The 27,215-nt window shown below is 50.6% G+C and overlaps 1 protein-coding gene across 5 annotated transcripts in view; it reads right to left on the reverse strand.

The window, feature by feature from the left end:
• REEP1 (receptor accessory protein 1) overlaps nucleotides 1-27,215 on the reverse strand; it is a 126,493-nt gene that overhangs the window by 17,560 nt on the left and 81,718 nt on the right. For 3 of the 5 annotated variants that reach the window (XM_032652760.1, XM_032652759.1, XM_032652762.1), the window contains exon 6: nucleotides 12,725-12,902. In XM_032652760.1, coding sequence (XP_032508651.1) covers nucleotides 12,725-12,902 — 178 coding nt within the window. Of the gene's footprint in view, nucleotides 1-1,761; nucleotides 1,914-8,007; nucleotides 8,044-12,724; nucleotides 12,903-27,215 lie in introns of all 5 variants that reach the window. The other 2 variants (XM_032652763.1, XM_032652761.1) reach the window with 2 other exon arrangements.

A 27,215-nucleotide genomic window follows, 5' to 3' on the forward strand; every position in this document is an offset into this window, starting at 1 on the left:
TAACTCCCTGGATCTCCCAAGTGAATGGCTACACAGAAGGATGACACATCTTGTTTCTGCCTTGAGAGCAAAATGATCTTACCAAGTGGCTCAGCAGAAAGACCTCCCCATCTCTTCCCTTGGGAACCAGCCTCGTGTTACTTGGTACGTGCTTCAAATTTCCATCACCAAATTTCCAGTCCTCTTTCTGGAGGTGAAATCCCTTCATGCACAGCAAACCACACAACAGAGGAAACACTGCCTTTAAGTATGAAGGGTTCCACCTCATCTTCCCTACAAATGGCTATCAAGGGACCCCTCCTTCCATGGGACACACAAATCACAGGGGAAGTTACTATCACAATAAAAGAAAAGGGAAATCTTTTCTAGCATAGCACTCAAGGGAGTTCACAACTGGCCCCAGCTCTCTGTACTCAGCTTCGTTTCCTACATTGCCCTTTCATACCTCCATCCCTTCTGACCAGAGGTCCTTCCTCCCTTCTCAGTCCTAAGTCACTCCTGAGCCCCACCCACATGGCCCACTCACAGCCAGGATCGGCTCCTTGGTTCTCACATTGTTTAGCACGTGACAGGGCGTCAGAGGACTTCGCGCCCACGGGGGAGCGTGCCTGCTCTGTGCACTGTGTCCCCTGCCACACTGTGACTTCCTGGGAGCAGGGCCGAGTTCACCACCGTTTCCCAGCAAGGAGCTTGGTGCCCAGCGGGCACACGGAAGGGAGGCAGAAGAGAAAGAAGCAGGAACGGAAGGCTCTGGCCTTCCACATCCTGAGTCCTCACGCTACACCTCTGCGCCTAGGAAATGTTTACCAGCCACCTCTGGACACAGTAAGAAAAGAATCGGTGAAACCTCTGTTTTAGGGATCTGCCTCAAGCAGATTAACCATAAACAGTAAAGCAGCTTGCGCAGCTGTACGAAAACAAAAGCAAAAAGGCACAAAGCCTCAGGACCTAGAATGGTTCTGGCACCTCCGGGAAGGAGGTCAGCCTTTCCACGCGCTGCCTCACCTGAGGCTCACAAGGGTCTCTGCTCTGTGGGCAGGGGGACTCCCAACTTGCCGCAGATGGACTCTCAGGCCGCAGTGTTCAGGGGAAGGGGAAGGGGGGGGGGGAGATGTGACGGGACAGAGAGGAAGACTCTGGGGTCCCCCGATTCTGCGGGCCCTGCACCCGAGCCCAAGGCTGGTGACCCTGCACAGAGCAAGGCCCTGAGGCTCTAGGCCTGGCCCTCCTGCTGCCAAAACTCCATCTGCCTCTACAAGTGGCAAGAGTACACCCATCAAGTGTATTGTTTTGGTCATTTCGAAGGGCTGTGCCCCTTGTATAACATTTTATGAACATCTGTGTTGTACCAGGCACTACGCTGTGTCATGGAGATACAGGGATGAACACGCTTTATAAAGACTTGTCATATAACACATTCTGAGTTTTTCTTCCTCCCAAACACTCATTTGGTTGCTTTTCATTCACACATCACCTTAGGTTGGTAGTTGGGTTTTTTGTTTGTTTTTTTAATCCCTAGGCACTATCTCACCTCTCCTATTTCCAAATAAAAGTAGTAGGGTCTTTTTTACCCCTTGGCAAGTAGCTGGACGCTACCTAGTGGCTTGTCCTGCCTGTTTGATGGAGGGAGGTCTCCCCGCCCCAGGCACTCCGGAGGCGTTGGGTGCCCGAAGAGATGCTGCCCCCAGGAGCCCCAGTTCTCCAGGGCAGAGCCCTTTGTGCAAACACACGCTCCACCCCGCAGCCCCCAACACCGTGTACCTCCAGGGGGAACTCCGTCCTTCGAGGCGCTTTATACTTGTACATGAAATCCAGCAGGTCTTCCTCATCATCATCGGAAAATGCCAATGGGTTTTGGACCTGGTGAGGCTCCCATGCCTTCACACCACCCTCATTCACATCCCCCTCAACCACTGAATGTCCATTTACAATCTATGCAGAGGAGACAAAGTACAGCGAGGTGGGATCAGCGTAGAAAGGAGCGAAGAAGGGCACGCAAGGTCAAAGTGAGGCACACAGCACGGCAAGCCAGGCCGGTTAGGAGAGCCGAGGCCCCGGTATCCTCCAGCGATACTGCAGAGGATCCAGGATCATTGCAACTGTGAGACTGGTCAGGCGCCGTGCATGGGAACGGGCACAGGCTTCAGAATCTACTGATAAGCTACCAGGGGAGGTGGGGACAGTGCTGCCCTAACTGAGACACGTCTAACCCTGCAGCTTAGAGCTGTGAGGCCATACCAGAAGAATGCTCCGGGAAAGAATCTCTAGGAAAGATGGTGGCAGTGACCTCTGGAGAGGAATAGCACAGTTTTCTATAATACAAACCAGCAATGCTGACAGTGCCTTCATTACACTTGCACATTCAACTCCAAGCATTCTTTAAGAGACAGGATGTAAAATGCCAGGAAGCCTTCAAAGAGAACCTTAAGCAAAGCTATGTAGATTTTTCATTTCAAAGGCCAAGTCCTAGAGAAGCAGAGGAGCCTAGTGGAAGGAGAATCTAGCAGCGGTCTTCCCCTCCAAAACGACAGCAGGATTCCTGTTTTGGTCTGCCGTGACTAACCCACAGGGAGAGCACCAGAATGGATTCGTGTCACTGAGTGCACGGTATTTTTGCAATGTTCAATGCTGAGCATATTCCATGTCATCTGGCCATGTGGTCCTATCTCAGTCGAGATATAAAATACTTCCTGCCCATACCCAGTTTATCTGACACCCAGAGACACATCTTCCTAGGCTTCGTATATTGTTTTTACCTAGAATCACAGAATGCACAGCCAGGGGGCCCTCAGATCACCTGGTCCGACCACCCCAAGGCCTGCAGATAAAAACCAGAACTCTTTCTGGGACACCCTGCTACTTCTCCCCAAAACATTTTCAGCCACCAAATGTGTTCTCTCTACCAAAAGGGGAATAACAGCACCCGGTGCGGGCTTAGTAAAACTAACAGCGGAAGCCTAATCTTGAGCCGCTTTCCGGGTCATTGCTGCTATATTCCCAACAGCCGGCAGGGGGCAGCACGAGAGCAGAGCTGCCTTAACCACGGATTTCAAAGCTGAATCGTAGGCTGGGAGCAACCTGCTCAGACAGCACCTGAGTAAGAGCCCAGAGATCATTAAACTTCCTTTGCGTTTTTTGCTCCAGTGCATCCCCCAGCCTGTCTCCTCCGGGTTTAGGTTCCCTCTGGTCCCTTCCCCTGGCCAAATCAGCTGCATCCTTAGGACCGAGGAACATGAAGGCTGGCAACTCCAGGGAGCCCTCCCTGAATGCTCCGGTCCTGCCTGCCTCTCTACTCCCAGCGGGGCTTGGGATGTGTGTACCACATGGCTTGTGCTGCGCACCCTGGTTCTCCTGTCCTTCAGTCTCACTGCCTCAGCCCCACAGAAAGCGTCCTGAGCTATGGCTGATCCTCCTGGGCCCCTCGGAGCACCTGACCCTGGGGTTGTACCCACAGTGGCTGCTCGTCCACTAACCGAGGTGGAGACCTGACGTCATCTCAGAGGGCTTGGCTCCTGTCCCAAATCAGAACTTGACACCTATCACAAGGACATTCCTTCTGGACACCTGCCAGGAGGAAAAAGAGACAGGCCAGCCCAGGCCCGAAAGCTCTCAGGCCAGGCCAGAAACTGCAGAAGCAGCCGGGCCAGCTCCGTCCGCGCCAGCACAGAACCCCACATCCTGAGAACGGGTAGGGGACCGGTTTGAGTCTGTGCCTCTGCACACGTGGTTCCCTCTAAATCCGGGGCCAGGGCTTTCTCTGTACCGATCACTCTGGGGTTCAGAGGGCAGCCCAGAGTCACCAAAACATCCTCAGGCATCGAACAATTCAGCCTGCTCACGTGGTCTGGATTCACTGAACCCACACGTTACCAAAATAATAATAGTAATATAATAACAACAACAACGACTGTCTCTGGACCGAAACAAAAATGGCTTCGAGTTTGTTCTCCACTGCATCCTTGAGCATAGACTAAAGGGTAGCAAAGAAGTGACCCTCTGGCCCACTAGGAGTGATGGATCAAGGGGAACCCAGATATCCAGGCAGGAATAGAAACCAATCATTCAACTCAGCAGAGGTGGGGAACAAAGGAGGTTAGTGCGGGCAGCTTGGGGGCTGGAAGTAGCTTCGGATGGAAGCCACAGGGAGAACCTGCTAAAAAGAGAAGACTCCTACTGCTTACTGTGTTCATGGAGGGGTTTTGCCACGAATGTTGTTTGTAATGTTCTGCCTGACTCTCGGGACCCGTGAGAATAACCACTGTGGACAAGCTGAGCCTCTGAGCCTCCGGCTGGCTACCGTGTTGTGACACTGAATCTCTGAACTGCGTTCCCCTATTTGCACTGGCTGCCAGGAAGCCCAGCATCTTGGACAGTCTGTGACTTTGTGACATGCACTTAAACTTTTCTTCTCACCCTGACTCCATCTTACCTGCCTATTCCCTTTCTCTCAAGCTTCATTTTTCTTAGTTGGTTCAAGTTATCATCTGTATGTCCACAACCGGACTTAAATCCTTTGTGAAACAGGGAGGCGTATAAATGAAGATATATAAACCCCACAGAACCTGGTCCCATCAAGATGGGCACCAGGACGAAGGTGAGTGGCTGGGCAGAAAATTCGATGGTGGGCCTCCTCTCCCTGTAGATCCAAATAGAATCTGTGACTGAATAGGTTCTCACCCAAAAGGGTACTGCTGCCCACATCTTAATACTCTGATGGCTCCTGAAGACAACTTGTATGAGGAACATCTCATGCAAGGTCATGGCCACAACCACCTCCAAATCTCAAGGAACGGCAGCCAAGGCCTTGAGCCCGCAGAGCTGACCACGGTGCCCGAGGCTGCGCAGCCTCTAGGAAAGGACAGGGCTCGCCCTTATTTTCCACGGCAGGGGAGTGAGTGTGTGGCCTTGACTGACGGTCTGTATTAGCAAACGTGTCCACAGCAGGCTAGGAAGCAGCTGCACCTCTTCTCTCCGTGGAGAGGCCAGGGAGGGAGAAACTCCCAGCCCTCCAAGGCCGAGCTGATCCTTCCGCAGGAGCCCCGGGACCGCCCCCTCCCCCACCATCCCACCAGTGCAGCAAACACCCCGGGTTAGCAAACACTCCCCCGCAGCACACGTTAGTGGGAGCCGTTCACGAAAGTCAGCAAAGGCATCTGGAGGAGAGCACGCCCATCTGGAACACTCACGTCAGCGTCCCCGACAGCCACAGAGGAGAAAGAAGAGAATATTCTGTTAGGGAAGGACCTCTGGGGATGAAACTCACACACACGTGTGAGTGTTCGTGCACACACACAGGTATACACACACGCTCACTCTCTGCCCACGCTCCAAACCTCTGACGGCTCCGGCTGCTGAGGAAAGAAACTGCCGCGGGGCCACCCTCAAGAAAGAGGCAATTCTCTCTCTCTTTTAATAGAGAGGATAAAAAGAGATGACTCTGCTTTTTATAGGTCCCATACACTTGATTTCTTTTTAAAAAAACCCACCTCTATGGCTAATTTCAAGCAGGAATAGAAGTCAGTTTTCAGCTCTATATAACATCAAGGCAGGTAGAGAGAAAAGCGGGGAGAAAGGGCGGTAGGTATGAGCGGGAGAGAGAGAGAGAGAATAACAGAAGCACAGAAGAAGAGAGACAGATGTGCAGGAGACAACAGGAAACGATTAACAGATGGGCGGGAATGGAGCAGAATGTTCTCCTGGGGCCCGAGACGCACAGATGGAAATCATTTCCGGGGACCAGGAGGGCCCCTCCGACCAAAGCGTCTGTGACCCCCTGAAATCCTCTCTCCCAGCATCACTGCCCCAGCCCCGGGCGTGAGACCAACCTCCCCCCGACACCGTCTGCTGACACTTCACACTCAGCACCCTTCACCTGCAGAAAACAGGGCCCCAGGGGCATCGAGCTCAAACCACCCCCACCCCCCGCACTTTGCAGAGGAGGAGACTGAGGCCTGGAGCGCCAAGGGGTTTTCCCACCATCACAGAGGGAAATGGGGTGGACAGACCACTAGCTGGTTCCTCGCAAGAAGGCCTTAGGGAGACGGGGAAGAACTCCAGGGCCCTGGGTGTCAAGAGGGCCAAGAAAAGGCAGGGCTGGGGCAAAGGCTCCCAGATCACAACCCTGAGCAGGGCCACCCCAGCCAGAGGCCTCCACCGAGCCCCACCTGCTGTCCAGTCCCCAAGAAGCCCCCATCCCTGCAGCTCCCAGGAAGACCGAACTCTACTCAGTTCCCACAATCGGCTGTAATTCTATTTAAACGTACTGGAAAGGCAGCCTCTGAGTATGAAACCACCAGGGGTCATGGGGAGGGCGAGGGCTTCCCCATGCAGAGAGCAGCACAGAACAGGCCCACGAGGCAAGAACAGAGGAGAAGGCAGCTCTCCTCTCCCCGGTCCCCCAAGTGACAAGATCCCGGAAGGAGAGGCTTTCTGAACCGCTCATGGAATTTACAAACTCAAAATTGTAAAGGGTGACTAGATAGAAATAACCATAATTGCCTGGGACGCTGTGGTTGTTTCCCATGAACTAGTACGTCCACCAGGCCCGAGTCTTGGCTGCTAGCGCTGGAAACAGCTGCGTGTAGCCCCTCCGTTTCTTTTATCCTTGCTGAGCATATATACACTCCTCTGTTCCAGCATGACGCTGGTCTCCGCAGCCCTGCTCAGGACTCCTTGGACCATTGGTTCTCATTAGGTTTATGGCCTCCAAAACCCCCATGTCTTCTACAGACCTTTGAAAACCTTAGCATTGAAAAGTCTTAAAACTGAAGAACTAAAGGGAAAACAGGACCCTTCTCCCTCCACCGATATGGGAGGCGCGAGCCACGTCTCAGTGGCACCGGGGCAGGGGGCACAGGCAGCAAGGGCGCCAGGCGTGCCTCTCTCCTCCCCTCACACCAGCCAGCAGCTGCAGGCCAGGGGCGGCCCCTCTCACCTTCTGAGCCAAAGGCACCTCCTTGGTGCGGGGGGAGCAAAGGGGGCTGAGCACCATTTCTGGTCCCTCGCATGTCTAGTTAAGGTCAGGGAAAACGCGGGAGCAGGTCAGGAGAGAAAGCGTGGCTAAGCTATCGCCCACACCCAGGGAGGGTGGCAGCAGGGGCCGGCCGGGCTCCCTGAGGTCCCCGGGCTCTAACAGTAATCACCATCACCACCCTTCACAAAGTCCTTTCACAGACATTTTCACAACAGCACAGTGAAGTGGGGAAGCGGGGATCTTTCTCTCTATTTGAAGCAAATCAAGGCTTAGGGTGGTTAGGTGATTTGCACATACTTACATAGCTGGTTAAGTGGCAAAGCAGGACAAGGGCTCCCTTGGCTGCACAAGGACCGAAACCCCTGGGGCTCCAGCACTTCAGAGGAGCTGGGGAAGTGCCTGTGTCATCACCACCCAGAGCACAAGGAACTATGACCCTGGGATGGTTTTAAAATAGCTCCACCACACCCTTTGCTGCTCCTCCCTTCAAGAGGTGGAGATGAATTCCCATCCCCTTGAGTGTGGGCTGGACTTAATGGCTCACTTCCAGCAAACAGAATAAGGCAAAAGTGGTGGTGTGTGACTTCAGACCAGGTCCTAAAAGGTACCGTGGCTTCCTGCTTGCCCTCTCTCTCCTGCATCACTCACTCTGGGTGAAGCCAGCTGCCATGTCGTAAGGGTGCTCAAGCAGCCCCAGAGAGGCCCACGTGGTGAGGATCTGAGGCCTCCAGCCAACAGTCACAAGACAGCCATCTTCAGTCAAGCCTTCAGATGGCTGCAGCCCTGGCCGACATCCTGACCGGAACTCTTGAGCGTCCCTGAGCCAGACCACCCAGTTAAGCCGCTCCCAAATGTCTAGCCTGGCTTCGCTGTAGGGTAATACATGTTTGCTGTTTGGAGGAGGTAACCTCCTGACTCCACCACCCCAGACCCTGCAGCTGAAAGGGAGCCCCCAGGTCTGACACCAGCTCATGGTTAGAGCCTCCTCCCAAGGCGAGTCCCGCACACTGCAGAGATGCTGGCTGTCTACTCACCTTTCCAGGTCCTGCAGGTAAAGCAGCAGGTACACACTGTGGGGATGGGGGCACCATCAGTGATAGCCTCCAGTTGACAGGAACCAGCCCCCAGGCAAACCGGGAGGTCCCAGGGAGGTGTGGGGATCCCAGTGTGTTCAATACAGGGGTCCCAGGAATGTGGGTCTCTGTAGAGACACCGAGGTGGCGGAGGGGATCATTTCAGATCCAGCTTCCTCTCGGGTGCTAGAAAATGACCTTGCCTGGCCCACAGAGGTCAGTCCTTGTGTCCTGCAGCCCAAGGATGACCTTGCCTGGCCCACAGAGGTCAGTCCTTGTGTCCTGCAGCCCAAGGGAAGGCAGAGGCTGACGTCAAAGTTTCCTCTGAGAAATAACTCCAACTGTGCCTGCCCAGCTGCCCTTCCTCTGTCTGTCTCCCAGTTCAGAATGACCTGAAGGAAACAGACCGCTGAACCCTCAAAGTGCTCAAACAGCTAATTGGCTGCTATCTTACACAGTCCATTGGTCTTGGTGCACATCTGGCCCTTGGTATGCAGTAGGTGCTCACTAAATACAGGCTGTCTCCAAGTTCATGGAAGGCACGGATCATTTTTTCAACTCCCTTGTACCCTTCCTGGGGTTCAGTGCCAGACTTTCAATAAATGGCGTCTGACAAAACGCCTCCCAGTCCTTTCTGCAGGGTGGGCGATGCAAACTGCATAGTGCTATTTTACACCAATGGGCCTATATTTTTATTTTACATAAATTGTTATACAATATCTTATTCCATTTTGTACTTTTTTCACTAGGCCTCGTGTTTTCAAACTCTACCTATATGTACATTGAAACTGTTGCTTCCAACGCTGCACACAACTCCACGGGGGGGCAGCCACCGCGTCTTGCCCATCCTCTCCCAGCCTGCCTGCAACAGGTGCTACCTGCCAGGGCTTGCAGATAAGCCCTGTGACTTGTGACTGCTCTCCTCACAAGCCTAAGATGTAGGAGGGATAGGGATTCTTGCGCCTTTTCTCCAGAGGAAACCTGAAGGCAACTGAGCTCGTTTTTCTGTGCCAAGGTCAAATCCTCTGATAGCAGCCGCCTGGGGTATCATTCTGAGGAAGGTTCTGAGGCTGAATCTAGGCCCAGAGGGAACAAGTGTGGTGACTGCTTGTTGACGTCTGCCTCGCTGTGTTGCATTTACCGTCTCTGCACAGGCCCGGGGTCACTCAGCCAGGATGGAAGCCCAGACCGGGGGCCGTTTCCCCGACCCGACCATGCCTGGTGTTCGAGGTTGGGTGCTGGGAGGGTACACAAAGCTGGGCCTCCTTTGGCTGACTCCCTCCCAGGCACCCGCACCCTCCACTCTGGGGTTACGACAGCCTCAGAGCCTCTGATCTGGGTGCTTTTGCCCCACGCCCAGACCCTGGGCCACCTTTCACTGGTCTTTCTTTCTGAGATGACTTTTATTTTAGGCCCAGAACAGCCAGGGCGAGGGCCAACGGTCCCTGCCCTCCCTGCTAGGTCAGCACCTCCCTTGCCGGCCCCCTGAAATCACAGGCGCCACGGCCAAGGGCAGGCAGTGAGGAGAGCAGGTCGTGTGGCAGCACTGCAGGCTCTCTGGTTCTCTGCAAACTCCACCTGCTTGGCCCGCACACCTGCAACCAGAGCGCTGCCCCTGCCCCACGGGGCACAGCAGAGGACGGAGGGCAGCAGGGTCAGAACCAAACAAATCAGCCCAAATCCGCTTCCATCTAGTGATTGTCTGGGAAGATGTTCAAAGCCCAGGGGATGCCTCCCATCACCGTTTTTTTTTTTTTTTTCCGTATTGAAGTATAGTTGACTTACAATATTATATTAGTTTCAGGTGTACAGGTGCAGTAATTCAATATTTTTATCAATCATACTCCATATACAGATACTATAAATAACAATGGTTATATTCCTGTGCTGTGCATTGCATCCTTGTAGCCTATCTATTTGATATCTGGTAGTTTGTAGCTCTTAATCCTCTCCACCCATTTTACCCCTCCCCGCCACCACTCTCCCCTCTGGCAACCACCTGTCTGTTCTCAGTATCTCTGAGTCTGTTTCTGTTTTGTTATATTCATTTGTTTGTTTCATTTTGTAGATTCCACATATAAATGAAAACATACAGTATTTGTCTTTCTCTGTCTGACTTATTTCACTAAGCATAATACCCTCAGGTCCATCCATGTTGTCACAAATGGCAAAATTTCATTCCTTTTTATGGCTGAGTAATATCCATCACCTTTTAGATCCTACCAAACCTCTCTCTTTCCTAGTTCTGAAGCTGCCACGAATCATCCACCAAGGGGAGGTGTAGGCAGGAGGCCTGGATCCCAGTCCTGTGTGGCCTTGGCACAGTGTGTGACCTCTCTGAGCCTACTTCCTCTGCTTCGTTCACCTCGATAATGACAATATAGACTCTAAGAGGGAAAGGGACTGTAGGGCCACCTAGGCCCACTTCCTAGCCAAAGCAGGAATCCTTCCCTAGAGCTTTGGTATATGACTATTTGACTGGTTTGGGCCCTTCCAATGTCAGGAATCTCACTGTCTCACAAGGCAGCCCATTTCTGTCCTGGATACTTTCGTATTATAAAGTGCTTTCGTAGGTGAGTTAGATATCAACAAGAAGAACAAAACCGGCAGCAGCTACGACCTCGAGTGCCAGGCATGACCCTAAGCACCTTTACGTGGATTATTTCGGTTGAATCCTCACGACAACCCTACAAATGGGGCTTGTCATTCCGTGTGTTTAGATAAAGAATCTGCGGTGCAGAGAGGATAAACAGCTTGCCCAGGCCACACAGCTGGTAAGTGGCTACCCCCTTGGAACTTGATCCCACTGGTTCTAGCTCTGCCCACCGAGCCTCAGAGAATTGGGGCCCTTTTTCTTCCAATGACAGCTTTCATTTGAGGCTTCGTAGCCGGGAAGCTGACCGAGGGTGGAGGCGATATCTAACTGCATTTCGCATCCCTGTTTCTGCGACGGTGCCCAGGAGGTCAGAAGCTGTAGATGCTCAGGGAAACCTGATGGCCAGCAGGTGAGTGGAGAGAAGGCCCTGGCCTAGGAGTCAGGGGGCCACAGGAGAATGTCACCGGCGGGCAACCCTGGTGACAGCTCCCTTCCCTGGGCCTTTGTCTCTTCATTGGCAAAATCAGAGGATTAGACTGAGTGATCCCCAAGGTCCCCTCCTGCCTGGCCTTTTGGGATTCCATGCTAAGTTCCCCTGGCACAGGGACAGGGTTCCCCTACCTGAGGTAGACCTCACCCCCATGGCCAAGCCTCCACCTCCCCAGCCCTGCTAGGGTTAAAATCTCTCCCTTCCAACAGAAAAGCCACATTCTTCAATCCTGGGGCCAGGGGTAGAGAGGCCATTCCTGAGAGGGTTGGAACCTGGCAGACGCTGGGCCGGGCCCTGAGCCGTTCTCCTTTCCCTGGAAGGGAGCATGGGTTGTCATTCCCAGGGCAGTGGTGAGGCTCCCTCTTTCCCATCCATGTCTTAGACCCTCAAGTCAGGTGGGGCCTGGAAGGACCCCAGGCACAGGACTGAGATGCCCCTGTAGGCTGTACCTCACAGCACCCTGCCTAGGTCTAGGTGGCCTGGAGGTCCCTGTTTATACATTTAAGGGCAGGCTAGCCACCTGCACACGTCACAGCCAGAGATTCCAATAGTGGCCCAATTTCAGCCCCCAGGCTCAATTTCCCAGCAAGGTGGAGGGGCGGAGGTGATGATCCAGAATGATCCCCTGCAGCCCCTTCCCCATCAACCTTCTGCTGGCAGCAGCAGTGCTCGGCTCCCATCAACCTTCTGCTGGCAGCAGCAGTGCTCGCCCCGTCATCTTCCCAAGGAACAGTCTGGGAAACCCTGAGTCCTGGTCCAACTCCATAGCCCTTTAATCCCTGCCCCTACCTTCCACAAGCCCGAAACCCACTGAGGGATCAGACGTCAGTGGGTCCCAAATGTGGCTGCAACCTCGACAGTATCACATACCAGGGGCTCACCCTAGACCTACTGAATCCCCCGGCGGGGGGGCCCAGGACTCTGCACTTTTAAACAAAGTTCCAGGCCAATCCTGGCCCAGGTACCCCTCTACCAGGGGTAGACATCGAGGTAGAGGTGTGGTTTCCGTAAAGCCCCGGCCTCCACAGGAGTTAGACCTCAGAGCTAGTGTGGTGTTTGCATGTGGTGGCCGAGGTTATGCATGGGGCATGGTGGCTCAGGGAGGGGAGGAGATGGTAGAGTGAGAGACAGGACAGGAAATACCGTGCAGGGAAAAGGGATACCGTGCCGTAAGCCCTGGCTGGGTGGGAGGAGACACGCAGGTGCTCACGACAGGTAAGCCCTCCTGGGAGTGTGGGGTCAGAGAAGAAGAACACAGAGAAAGCTGCCTTGGTCCAGGTCCAGCTGGGCCTGTCGCCTCTAGGCTTGGTCCAGGTACTACTACTCAACCCCCCCACCCCCAGATAATCAGATGGAGGAGATGGGGCCCTTTGGTGCAGGTGACCTAACCCTGCCCCCCGATCAGAGTCCCCAAGGCCAGCCCTCTGCCCTGGCCCAAGTGGTGCTCTGCCCCTTGGCTGGCCTGGCACGGTCTGATGGATGTCTGTATGGGTGGCGAGTCCTTGGGGCAAGGACCCTAGGGGGGCCTGGGTCTCCCTTCACGAAAGCAAGGCCTACGAGGTGGAAAAGAGGGGAAGGGAAGTGACACCTACCTGAGCTGCCAGCGCTCTCGGAAGCACTCCTGGACATCTTAGGCTGGCCATGTTTGCCGCTGGCCCGCCCGGGTCCCGGTGGCGGGGGGCCTGAGGGAGCAGGGGCGCCGTCTCCCCTGATGGTGGAGAGATCCTGCATGCTGAAGCTCCGGAGTCTCTCTGATAAGGCACCCTGTCCCTGGACACAACACAGGACGGGGCACACGTCAGAGGCCTGCCCCACAGACCGGGGCAGCTGTGGCGGGCGAATGCAACCGAGGCCAAGAGGGGGGCTCTGGCGGTCAGCAAGGTGGAGGCCAGTCCCCTGGAATACTCTGCAGAGGGGCAGCTGCCTGGTGTACTTGCAGGGAACACTGAGGGGGTCCAGGCCCAGAATGTTCTAGGGCCTCCTGTGGGCTCAGGGACTGCTCTTCTGGCTCCAGGCTCCTTCCTCTCCTTCAGACGCCCCCCCCCCCCCCACCCCCCCCCCCCCCCCCCCCCCCCCCCCCCCCCCCCCCACGATAAGCCCGAGCCTCAGCCAGACTCAGGGCCGAGGAAACGACTGCTGCCTTCGGTTCCCACTCTCCAGGGCTTGTCTGTGGCTTCTCGGGCTTTACATAAATCAAAATCCTTATAGAGCTACATTTTGCTCTGTTTCCAGGACACAAGGATCTGGCTAGAATATCAGAACTTAATAATCTATGTGCTCAGTGCTTACTCTTTTCAAAGGAAATAAAACGCAGACGGTATTTTTTAAATGTATGACAACAGCCATTTCTTTTATCTGTTCACATGGCTGTTCGTGAGTCACACTGACTGCCACTGTCACATTTGAGCTCCATCAAATACCCAAAGGTAATGAATCAGGAAGGAAAAAGATGATATTAAAAAAAGACACACACGCAACAAAACACTGTTGACCGTAACCGTTTCTTATTCTCAAGGAGCCACAGAAGCTGTCTCGGGGGAAACTGTTCTTTTGTTTAGGAAAAGCAAAATCAATCCATTATACTTATGAAAGGGAAGGGCCTCGCCATCTGGATGAGAGAATCTGTCAAAGTGAAAAGATTATAAGGAAGGCACAGGGATGATAGCATTGCTTTAGGTGTGCCTCAGGGGCTAGAGGGGGAGACTTGTGTTTGGGGGAGAAGGAAACCCAAGGGCGGAGGGGCTGGTAAGGAGACGTGGATTATTGAGAACTGGGCTGGGGTTTGGAGCAAGAGGTGACAGGCAAGTAACCACTAGGCAAATTGATACACTTGGGTATCTTCAGAAACACTCATGGGCATGCAGACTTCCCATAGGTACGTGGGGTGCATGGATCGGGGGCGGAGGTATTTTATTTGAATAATGAAGGAAAGAGTAGTCCTAGAGGGCTAGAGGACGTGGGGACCATAGGCACCGCAGATGGAACAGAACCAACAAATCAGCACAAAATCAGCGAGAGCAGCTAACAAGGGCTCTGGGCTGGGGGGTGGGATTGATGAAACCAACAAGGGCCATGACAGCATTAGTTAAGAGGCTTTCAGAGATGGCAGAAGGGTTTGGAGATATTTTTTTCACTTTACTTAAATAGTAATGAAAATGAGCCAACAAAGCACAGTAATTCACTGAAGTAACTTTAGCAAAAGAGTCAGTTAGCTAAAGGAGCAAACGCAGAATGAGTTCATTAGAGGCAACGGGGGAAGACAAAGGAGCTTGCAGACAGTTTTAGAAAAAATGTCAGAATGAAACAAAGATGCATTAAAATATGAAAATGATAAGTTCTCAGCCTACCGAAGATATTAAAAAAAAAACATGTCTCCAGGAAACTAACAACAGCAGAAAGAAAACTATTTAAATAATCAAATATATATACAGGACTTCCCTGGTGGCACAGTGGTTAAGAATCCATCTGCCAATGCAGGGGACACGGGTTCGATCCCTGGTCCAGGAAGATCCCACATGTCGCGGAGCAACTAAGCCTGTGCGCCACAACTACTGAGCCCACACACCACAACTACGGAAGCCTGTGCGCCCTAGAGCCCACGTGCCGCAACTACTGAGCTTGCGTGCTGCAACAACTGAAGCCTGTGCGCCTACAGCCTGTGCTCCGCAACAAGAGAAGCTGCCGCAATGAGAAGCCCGCGCACCGCAACGAAGAGTAGCCCCCTCTCGCCGCAGCTAGAGAAAGCCCGCGTGCAGCAACGAAGACCCAACGCAGCCAAAAATAAAAATAGATTTAAAAATAAATAAATAAAATAAAATAAAAAATATATACAACTAGAATTCTAAATCCAGGCAAAGGGGTGTTTGGAGGGCATTATGTGAGAAAGGCAGAAATCTCCCTGGTTGCCTCAGATACAGCTCCTGAACGATGGTAGGCAAGGGGTCTGAGGCTTCACCTTCTAGACATAACAGCTGGGTGGTCTTTGCCAAGAAAATGAGGGGGGAGACCCGCTCCCCAGTATAATCCTCTCCAAATCCACCAGCCAATGATCCATGATTATTTTACTCAGAAACATTCAAGATGACATCTAGGAACTTCCCTGGAGGTCCAGTGATTAAGATTCCGTGCTTCCACTACAGGGGGCACGTGTTCAATCCCTGGTCGGGGAACTAAGATCCCACATGCTGCGGGGGGGCAGCCAAAAATAAAGAATAAAAAAGGATCACGTCTGGGAAAAAAACTAGGAGGGGCTTTATGATTCTAAGTCCAAATAAACGGTGGCGGACTAACCCCTTCCCTGGGTCTGCCAGCTCTTACAGAAGCTCAGCGATGTATCTGAGGAAAAGAGGCAGCAGCATCACACCTGTCCATGACCATTTCAGCAAAGCACTCAGTTCCAGTCCCAGAAGCCAGCTGGCCTGCTCCAGTATCACCAGCACCATGAAGACAGGAAGTGGCAAAGGTCAGGAAAGAAAAGGAGATAATAATAGCTCAGTATCGACTGAGTCCTGTCTCAGAAGAAACCACGGCAGCATGGATATAGGCTCTTGAAAACAAATTAGCCCATACCCATCGAGACAATCTGAGACGGTTCAAATCAATATAGCCCTTTCAGCTGTAAACCTCTCAGCCCTGCTCAGTCTCTACTCCAAACCTCATCTCCATTCACTTTCCACAGACCTTATTCCACCGGCCGATTCAGCTCTGCTCTGAGAACCTTCGTTTTCTTATTCTGGGAACAGCCAAGAGTGGTTCTCTGGTATTCGGCAAAACTGGGTTCCTTATTTTTGGGAAAATAAATTTGGACTCCCTAAATTTGGAAAAGCTTAAAAACATATTCTATAATTCAATGAGCCACATACTAAAAGCTTTGAGAAGTCGTAGTGTTTTGGGTTGTTCGACTCAGCACACCCCAAATGTATTTGACCACAGTGGGATAGACTGTTAGTTGACCATCCAAAAGTCATTCCCAATTCCGTTCTCGAAATGGTGAGAAAAAAAAACCAGATTTCCCAAACTCCCTCCTAGCTATTATGCATGGCCATGTGATGCAGTTCTGGCCAATGGGAGGTAAGGGGAAATCTGCTAAGGGATTTCTGGGAAAGATATTTTCTCTCTCTCACATGCAGAAGGAGAAAGGCCTGACCCTGCTCCCTGCTTTCTGCCTTTGAGTGTGGGAACTGCCACCTTGTGACAAGGAGACTCGCAGAGACATCCACCCGGAGCCTTGGCATCACTAAGTCACTGGAATACCGACAGTGCCCATTTACTCCTAGACTTCTTGTGGATAATTATCATCAATTACAAGACATACATTTTTTCACCTCTGAAAACTGGGGCGGGTCTTACGGTTGCTGTTGCCTTGTCTTTGTTGTCACTGCCTACACATGAATGCACTTAGTTGTTATTCCCCAAGACATGACCAGACAATGGAAACTCCTGACTGTTCACTGTTAACAAACCATTTAAGACCCAACTGGGACTTCCCTGGTGGCACAGTGGTTAAGACTCCGCCCTTCCAATGCAGGGGGCTTGGGTTTAATCCCTGGTCAGGGAACTAAGATCCCACATGCCGTGCGGTGCTGCCAAAAGATTTTTTAAAAAAGACCCACTTGAAGAAGGAATCTGAGTCTAGGTTGCCTAAAACACGTTCCACTGACACCTTCTAGTAAGATGAAGAAAGTGGCAACATCAGAACTGGCAGAATGGGTATCAGCAGCATGGATGAAAATCTCAGAGACAAAAGCTCTGCATCACCAACGCTCTAGAAAGCACAGAGTGATGTGGCCTCATCATAAACGGATACTGATGAATGGAGTTGAAAAGCGATTCAGAAGAATCAGATTCTGAAAGTGAAGGTTAGAAAGACTTCAATCAATTTATGGTGCCTATATCCTTTATTGCATATACAAAAGTGACACACAGAAAAATCTATGTCTAAAGGCTCCAAAAGAGTCTTTTTAATAAGTAGAAGTAGATGGGACTTCCCCGGTGGTCCAGTGGTTCAGAATCTACCTTCCAATGCAGGGGATATGAATCTGATCCCTGGTTGGGGAACTAAGATCCCACATGCCACGGGGCAGCTGAGCCCAGGTGCACTCTAGAGCCCAGCCTCATGGGACCAGAAAGGAACACATCCACAGCCTTCCATGAAAACTAATCTCCTACTTGTATTGTCATATTTTGACCTCTTTATTCCCCACAGTATTATAAGCAGGGTCTACCCAGTTTTGTTGTGGCTGCTTGTTTACATGCTGTTTGTTTTAACAGACTCACCTTGCTTTTTTCTGGGCACGTCAACAACATATGGCCCAGTGGCTCTCTCAGCTGGGCTCCCAGAGCCCCAGAAATCCCACAGAAGTATCTTGGGGGCAGGGGAGGGGAATCTATTCCTGACTACTTTAATCTTTTCTTTTTCCTGGCTAAAACTCTTAGAAAATTGGACTTTAAGAAGTAAACTGCGGGGACTTCCCTGGTGGCACAGTGGTTGAGAATCCACATGCCAATGCAGGGGACACGGGGTTTGAGCCCTGGTCCAGGAAGATCCCACATGCCGCAGAGCAACTAAGCCCGTGCGCCACAACTACTGAGCCTGCGCTCTAGCGCCTGTATGCCGCAACTACTGAGCCCACGTGCTGCAACTACCGAAGCCCACGCACTTAGAGCCTGTGCTCCGCAACAAGAGAAGCCACCACGAGAAGCCCGCGCAATGCAACGAAGAGTAGCCCCTGCTACTCTTCGCAACCAGAGAAAGCCTGTGTGCAGGAACAAAGACCCAACGCAGCCAAAAATAAATAAATAAAAGTAAATTTTAAAAAAGTAAACTGTGTCACTGAATTTTCTATTAATCTGAGATCTTTTTTGTATTTCAATTTTAATTTTATTGATGTAGTTTTTCATTTGGTATTTAATTACTACATTTTTCTAATTTTATAGATGGATTCAAGATATAAACATTAGGGACTTACATGTAATTTTATATACATATTTATATGTACAGGTACTGTAAATTTTTAAAATTTTTACAATTAATTTTATTGGAGTACAGTTGATTTACAATGTTGTGAATCTTGAAACTTTAATTCCTCATCCTTCCCTCCAATTTGTAAGGGAATAAGAAATCCATGTAGCTACACCAGCAAATTTTCTAAATTTTGATGCTTTTCTTAGCCAGAGGAGGGAGTGTGTTCCTGGGAAAACCCAGACCTTAAAAAGCTGATATTCTAAGTAAAACAATTTACCACTAATACAATACCTGCCATTAGAGCCCACAGAACCCCGATTCAACAGTTACTAAGTTTGGTTGCAAGCCCTTAACGAGGTCCTCTTTTCCAGAGGGACACAAAGGGGAAGGGACACCAGTGACAGGGACACAAGTGACAGGAGGGGGCCCCAGCAGAGCACAAAGTTTAGCCCGCCTCACCTCACATGGTTTCTACTGCCTTCAACTTGATAACAATGAGAATAAAGACAAAAGGCTTTAGTGAGTCAGGCAGTTTGATAACAAAGCCACCAGCATAACCACATTTCCCACTGGCGATTCAAATATTTGAAAAAAGAAAGAGTTAGTACTTCCTTCTAAATTCCCGCAGGGTACCCACCTCGCTAACACAGTTAACCTCCACAGCTATACATGCGTCACGTCGAGGCCAAGCAGGCTCCTTCTCAACCTGCTGCACGAAGGCCAGGGCCTCGTTCGTGACATAGAATTGGATTAACAACAAAAGAGAGAGAAAGGATTCTTCCCACCGTAGCATCAACCGTCAAATTCAATTCATTCTCCAGGCATGGAAACAAACAAACCCAAAAACCAAATAAGTTTAATTGCATGTTAGATGCTACCAAATCAAACACAATAAGAGGCTCTGGGAGGAGGCTGACAGGGGCCTCGGCTCTGGGATTAACGCACACGTACACACACGGCTGTCGGAGGAGAGACACCTGGCTCCGATCCAGACCATGGGCCAGTGGCACAGGTGGCTGCTGGCTTCCATCCCCGAAGGGTTCAGCTTTGGAGTTAGTCACATCTCTCAGCGGGGTTACCTGCCCTTCCTCTGAGGTCCAAGAGGAGACCAAAAGGAAAGAGTCGAACCACCTGATAAAAGGGAAAAGAAAAAAAAAAAAAGCCATGGGCACCAAACCTACAAAATGGTTTGAAGGGAGCCATGCTGCCCTGGCCTCCTACAAGTCACTCATTCACTCACTCACTTCTTCATTCCTCCCTTTGCAGCCAACGCTGCTGGAGAGTTCCTGAAGCGCTGAGTGAAGCCCCGCAGGGGAAACAAACATGAATAGGAAACATGACACGGTTCCTACTCCAAGGTTCTCCCAGTCTGGCTGAGGCATCGAGACACAAAGGCGTACAAGACAGCAAATGACAGACGATAAAACATACGACAGAAGCTCAGGGGACAGAGAGAGAGTACTGTTGGCTAGAATACCCGGGGAGGCCTCGTCCAAGAGCTCAGACTTGAGCGAGGCAAGGGCTGCACCATCAGAAAGAGAGGGCAAGGACATTGTGGCCAGACAGTGGATGGAGCCAAGGTGTGAGAGTGGAAAACCCGGGTGCATTTGGGAAACTGAGATTGAACCAGTCTGAGGAGAAGAGGCTCGGGTGCTGGTGACGAGTGGGAGATCAGTCTGGAAAAACTGTATTTTGCCTGAACTTGGACTTCGATGAGAGCTCCACTGAAGGTTTCTGGGTAGTGAGCAAAGTGAAGACAGTGGGATTTTAGAGTCATGAGAACATTCTGGACACACTGCGTGGCACACATTGAGAGCGGCCGCCGGTATCTGCTCTCTCTGCCTTCCTTCCTCAGGTTGGAGCTGGGCACATGGATGTCTGCAATAAAGACCCTTAATGGGAGATGAAGTGCAAAAATGAACATTAACTGGTGAGGGAAGGCCGGTTGGGAACACTGGCCAACACCTCAGGCCAGGCTGGATCTGAGGTGCTGACAGCAGCTGCTGAGGAGATGAAGACCTGGATCTGGGAAGCCAGACAGGGCTGTGCAGGACAATAACAGCACACAGATGATCAGAGTCCCTGTAAAGCAGAGCGGGGCCTGGTCATCTGAGCCAGGCCAGCACCCAGGTGATGGGGTTTGGGGGTCACCGGGAAGGACTCCACACGCAGCAGCTGTCCAGCCCTCCTGTGTAGAAGGCCACCAGTGAGACCCAGCTGGAAGCTCTGCTTGGTCCAGGCTTCCTCCTTGGAGAGGCCAGGCCCTGAGGGGAGGTTAAAGTTGTGGCAGATCTCTCTTCAAGGAGTAGGAGTCGGGTAGGGGACCCAAAGGTGGGGCATCCACAAGACAAGTTTGCTCAGTGAAAGGTGGAGCTACGTTTACAACTTCCCACTTTATCACGGTGATACGCTTTGTTTATTTGTTTTGCTTTTCAATATCCTAATTTCTTTTTACTGAAGTACAGTTGATTTACCATGTTATATTAGGACACAGTGATAAAGCTTTAAAGAAACTATCTGTAGTCTCTTAAGGTAACTTGCCACCCACCACCTGCATTTAAGTGTGGCCCCAGCCTTGCCTCAAGGCAAAGTGGGAGCCTGCCTTGGGGGCAGTTGCTGGCTGTCTCTTGCATATGAATGTACCTTCCTGACTCCTAGAGGTGTTCCAGACAAAACGGTCAGAAACGTAGGCAGACAACCTTAAAAGTACCCTGGGCTGGGACTGGCTCTAGAATTCTCAGTGGCAGACAGGCATCCCTCAGGCTCTCAGCCATGGGGCCCTCAGGGCCTGGGGGTGTGATCCAAGCAGAATGTGGCAGGAATTGTCAGTTCAGTGTGTGTGGAGGGGAAGGGGTCATGGGGGTGTCTGGAGTGATGCAGGAACAGGACTGGAACTGAAGTATCGCTCTCAGCCCAGCTGGGCATCCAACAGCAGCATGACCTTGGGCAATGGGATTCTCGGGGTCCTCCCCTGTGAAGTAAGTGGCACCTAAGGCTCCTTCCTGTCCTAACAACCCACAGGTGACATTCCTCTCTCTTCTCTCTCCTCTCTCTCTCTCTCTCTCTCTTCCTCTCTCTCTCTCCTCTCTCTCTCTCTCTCTCTCTCTCTTCTCTCTCTCTCTCTCTCGGTGGGGTTTGGGGCAGGGGCTTACGTGTTATATAGACTGCCGCCACTCGGACACTGCTCTCCTCGAGGCTGAACGAGGAGGCGGAAGTGCGGGCCCAGAGCCCGACTGGATGAGGGACCTGAAGCCCAGGGTGGGAGAGTGGCTTGCCCAGCGCCACACAGCACAGGCAAGGTGGACAGGGAGGAACAAGGGCACAGGCAACGCCCCAAACTGTGCCCAAGCTACCGCACCACAGAGAAAAGACGGGAAGAGATCCGCACAAGCAGGAGACAGCCTCCTCTCCACAAGAGTCTGGACTGTAAATAACTTCCCAATGCCAGCATCGGACTTGTTTCTCTTATTGGTTCAACAGTGAGTGAAGATCATGGTCAACCTTAGAGAGCAAACTGACACAGGGAAGTGACCAACAGGTAGCCTCAGCATGAGCTCTGCCTCCTGGGAAGTCCCTATGGACATCGACTCGTGACTTGTTTTGTGGCAAAAACCATTATCATGCCCATTTTGCAGGTGGAGAGGCTGAGGCTCATAGAGGTGCAACAGCAAGTGGGGGAGGTGGGGGTTTTTTTGTTTGTTTTTTGGCTAGGCCGCGTGGCATGTGGGATCTTAATTCCCCGCCAAGGATCAAACCTGCACCCCCTTCATTGGAAGCACAGAATCTTAACCACTGGACTGCCAGGGAAGTCCTGGAGCTGGGATTTTTTAACCTGGGTCTGCATATTTCCAAAGCCCATACTTGTTGCTAAGCATTGCTCTCCTGGCTGTGACAGCTAAAAATATGAACAGCCATCCTTCATCCCTTTATCATTTACCGTGCACCTAGTAGGCGTGCAGATAAGACATGGATATAAATGACTACAAGAGGGCCACTGGGGTGCCATGAAGTGAGAGACAGTTCCACCAGGAATCTAAGGAGGCTGCTGTGAAGGAGGTGCTCTTGACCTTGAAGGGTGGACAGGATTCCAAACAGGTGGGGAACAGGGGCAGATGAACTAGCATCAGTAGAGGCAGGAAAGAGAAATTCTAGAAACAGCAGAGTTGCTATTTCTAGAACAGCACTGAAGGTGTTGCTGTAAATACAGTATACAAAGAACCAGAAAGGTCAGGAGAGACTAGACAGGAAGGTTGGGATCAGGGCCAAATGCACAGGCCTCAAACAGGAAGGGGAGAGTGGCAGTGACCCCTTGAGTGGCTACTGCAACAGTCCCAAGCTAGAAGGGAGGGTGCCTGAAGAGGGCCTGGAAGGAAGGAAGGAAGGAAGGGGTATCAAATGGGCAGGACTCGAAGAGTCAATCGGAGGAAGGGAGGAACTCAAAGATGGCTGAAATTTGGAGCTTGGGGTCCAGAGAGGATGGTGATTTTGTCATCATCAGAAAGTTGGGACACAAGAGCAGGGATACACTTGAGTTAGAGAGATGCTGACTGAAGGTACCAGGAGACAGGGGAGGAGATGTTTCAGAGAACCAGAAATGCTGGACTTGAGACCTGGGAGAGGAGCCGATCTGGGAACCAGGAGCAACAGGTGGTGACAGCTGAAAGTGAGGGAAAGGATGAGTGGCTCTGGGATGGAGAGGAGAGCAAGGCGAGGGCCCTGGAGAATTCCCCCCAACACTGAGGGAGTGATGGGAGGAGGGAGAAGCCAGGAGACAGGAGTCGGGGGGAGGAGGTGACCAGGAAAGGAAGGTGCATCACCACAGCCAAGTGCTTTCTCAGACCTCCAGTTTTCAACCAGGCTCTTCTCAGAGGTCAGGCAGGCAGGTGGGCTTCTCTCTTTCCACTGGGACCCTCGATGCCTCCAGCTACATATGATCTCCACAGACAAACTTGGAACAGAGATTTGGCAAGTAATATCAGACCGGCAACTCCGCCTTCTGCTGACTTGTGAGACCGAGTCTCTTGTTTGTTTCAATCCACCTCACCATCTATGGAGTGGAGTAAGGTGAGGTAACATTCCAAGTAGAAACATCGGGGAGGAAGACAGGGTGGTCGAGGAACAAAGGCGAGTGATTTTGTCTGGGAGGGAAGTATTCCCTACCCTCTACCTAAATGTTTTCAGCAGGTTGTCCATAAGAGTTTATGTAATCTTGGTGTTTAAATGGTTGCCATGGTGAACTCTAAATATTACTTTTATGTTACACAGTCCTTGGCTTAAACGAAAGAAAGAGGGCTAACTTGACACAAGCTAGCGCAGACGCTGGGAAATGTTCCTCTGAGGGGGTGAAGGGACGAGCATGAAACTTCCTAGAGTCCTCAGCCACTTAGATTCAGCAGACACAAGTGTGCGAAGCCAGACAAGGGAGACACGGGGATCCAAAAGGCACAGCAGTCTTCTCTTCTTCCTTGGACATACATTCAAAGCATGAGTGGATACAGGGAGGTTTTATAAAAAGAAAATTAACACCTGCCCTCTGATTAATCGTCAACAGGTAGTTTTTGCTTTTGCCTATTGTGGGGTTTTTTTTGGCAAGAAAGAAAACAAAGGCAAAGGCAACAACTCCAGTCTGGTCAGAAGCCCCAAATCACTAGGCTTATGAACTTTCCAGAATGAGCTTCTGGTTCCAAGAATAAAGTTCCATGTCGTTTGAAAGCAGTATTGTATTCAAGCAAGAGGTTTAGATAAAGCAGTGATGGATAAAAAATAAGGATCAGAGGGAGAGGACACTTTTTAAAACTATATTGAACTGTTTAAGAGTTTGTTTTTAAAGCAAAATTGAGTGGGAATTTTTTTTTTTTTAAATGAGTGGGAAAACACTATAATTTATCTCTCTGTGATTGTGCCTAGGCGTTCAGATGCTAGGGCTATAACCAAGGCTGGGCTATACCCTGGTGGCCACTGAACCATAACTGCAGGCAAAGTACCTGAGCTTTGGCTGGCAAGTCAGCAAAGTGGAGGTCACGGTGTGAAAGCAGAGCCGGACCAGGGAGAAGATGAAGAAACGGAAAGATCCACCATGGGCATGCCGTAGGCTGAGTCTCCATCTGCCGTTTTCCTCGTGAACCTCATATACAGAGGCCCCCAAGGGCCAAGTGGGTAAGGGAGGGGCCCTTGTCAAAGCAGAGCACTGCAGGCGAGAAGATGGAAATAAGGCAAAGGAGAACCCAAGAGGGCTTAACAGAAGGCTTGGGACAGTACTGCCCAAGAGACCTTTCTGCGATGGTGGGAACGTTCTATCCCTGTGTCAGCCACCAGCCACACTGGCTGCCGAGGACTTGAAAGCGGGTGAGTAAAGACTGAATATTAAAATTTACTTAATTTCAATTAATTTAAATAGCCACACACGGCAAGTGGCTACCATTTTGGGCAGAGCAGGATTGGAGGCAGCAATAAGTTTATTCTTCAGATCCATCAACAAGGTTTAATGAGTGCAAAACACCAGACAAGTTAGCAAAGTTTGGTTTGGGGTTTTTTTCTAAGCAAGAAACAAAGGAAAAGAATCCAGAGTCACTCATGGCCAGAAGCTCACGATCTAACAGGAAATACTAGATTCTAGGGGGGAAGAAGCCCACACGCAATCTGGGGAAGAAGCATCCCTAATTCACAGAACGCCAGCTTTACTTAGACCAGCTGTCCTTAAACAGGTGACTTTAATAACACTATTGTCAGCACTGGAACCGTTCTAGGGATAAGGATCTCCAGGGAAAGTAAAAGGGCATTATTTTTCAAGTTATGAGACAGGTCAAAAGCAAGATTGGTTTACCAGGCCTGAGAAGTGGGAAGGTGGAAGAGACCTAGGATATGGTCCAAATGTCAAGGGGGAATAAGGTGGCCTTGGATACCTCACAGTTTGGGGGGATTTTTTGGAAGATTTTTTTATGTGGACCGTTTCTCAAGTCCTTATTGAAGTTATTACAATATTGCTTCTGGTTTGTTTTTTTTTTATGTTTTTAATTTTTGGCCACGAGGCATGGGGGATCTTAGTTCCCCGACCAGGGATCGAACCCACACCCCCTGCATTGGAAGGCGTAGTCTTAACCACTTGACCGCCAGGGAAGTCAGTTTTAAAACTACCTGACAGTTTTAAAACTCTTGATCAATTGGTTTTTCTCACTATTGTTTCTCTTCCCGTGAGAATGTGTTTTGCTTAACTAATGAGTTTCTAGAGTATTAATTTCAAAAAGCGAGAGATTTCCAATTCTGGTCTTAAAAAGACGTGGGGCTCAATTTTCCCTCTGGGTGGAATCACTGGCTGGGAAACAGCTAATATCTAAGCTCAGAGCCAGCCAAGAGACTAGGGACACTTAGAAAGAAGGTACTACCGATGTGTGTCCCTAGGAAGGAGACAGAGCAGCTTTTGCTGAAAGAAAAAATGTATCACTACTTCCCGGGGACAAGGATTAGACCTTGGGGAAAACTGGGGGATGGGCTGGGGGTTAATAGGCCTGGGGAGAAATTTCCAATGTGTAATTTTGTTTGTTTGTTTTAGCTTTTCTATTCTAAGATAAAACATTAACATTAATAACAACTTATATTTGTACAATGATATGGTTTACAAAGCTTCTTCACACTTTATGATGATCCCAAAACCCTGCAAACATTCATTTTTTTTAGAGAAAGGGCTCAGGGTTCAAAGTTATAAGGAACAAAAGGATTAACTAAAAGTGTAGGCAGAAGATCTTTCATTCTTCTGGTTAAGTTCTGCAGTCTCCTCCTGGGGAGCCATCAAAGGATGGAAAATACAGCAGATGAGGAAGGAGTGACCGCCCTCATCCGGTCACCTGGTCCCAGCCTCCCTTCAATCTGTCTGAACTCAGAGGGAGGCTCTCAGTCCCCTCACCCTCTCTCCTGCAATTGTTTGGCTAAATGCAGTGGATATTTACAGTGAGAACTGATTTGTAGGCTGAGGGTGTTTTCTGGGAGGAGACAGGCAGGGTCCAAGAGATGTAAAATGGAGCCATGAGTAGGGCGACCATAAACTCCGGTTTGCTTGGAACAGACCTAGTTTCTACCCGTTGTCCCAGCATAATAATTATAGCACCGTTTCACTCTCAGATGTGTCCTGTTTGAACAGTATATGGTCACCCTAGCCACTGTGACTGGGCAGAGTGTCTTTTTTTCACAAAGTTGCTTTGATTGTTCCCCTGGGGGTAATCGACAAGGTTGTTCTGGACTCAGCTTTCTCATGGTCAAGGTTAATTCTTCTAAGGCGCTACATCTGCATTCCAGGAATGTTAAAAAAGTTAACTGTTTTAACCCTCATCACCGGTGGTGTATGGTTCTGGATGGGCCCTCAGGCAGCGGCCTGTAAAGAGTTGGCTGTTTATTTTATTTGCTTATTTTTAAAATATATTTATTTATTTTGTTTATTTATTTTTGGCTGCGTTGGGTCTTTGTTGCTGCACGCAGGCTTTCTCTTGTTGCGGTGAGTGGGGACTTCTCTTCGTTGCAGTGCAAGGGCTTCTCATCGAGCTGGCTTCTCTTTGTTGGGGAGCAAGGGCTCTAGGCGCAGGAGCTTCAGTAGTTGTGGCACACAGGCTCAGTAGTTGTGGCTTGCTGGTTCTAGAGCGCAGGCTCAGGAGTTGCGGTGCACAGGCTTAGTTGCTCCGCGGCATGTGGGATCTGCCTGGACCAGGGCTCGAACCCGTGTCCCCTGCATTGGCAGGCAGATTCTTAACCACTGAGCCACCAGGGGAGTCCGAGTTGGCTGTTTAAAAATCATCTGGGGAACTTGTTAAAAATAGAGATTCAAGGGCTCACTGCCTGAGATTCTGATTCAGCACACCTGAGAATCTGTTTAAAAATGAAAAACAAAGCTTCCCGGGTGGTTTGGATACTAAAGCCAGATTTGAACCCAGTGGTAACTTATCATCCTTTGGCCGCGGCCTGGAGTGGTCCATTGTTACTATGGAAACCGCCGATCTATCCCTCAGCCAGGTTGAATTTTACTTTTTCTTTTCTTTTCTTTTTAAAGTACACATCTGTTTCAAAAACAGAGGGCATTATTTTGGGGAAAGAAGAGCGTTTTCTCTCTCAAGATATTTAGAGAGGAAAAGCAA

This window comes from Phocoena sinus, chromosome 13 (assembly GCF_008692025.1).
Source record: "Phocoena sinus isolate mPhoSin1 chromosome 13, mPhoSin1.pri, whole genome shotgun sequence".
Lineage (NCBI taxonomy): Eukaryota > Metazoa > Chordata > Mammalia > Artiodactyla > Phocoenidae > Phocoena > Phocoena sinus.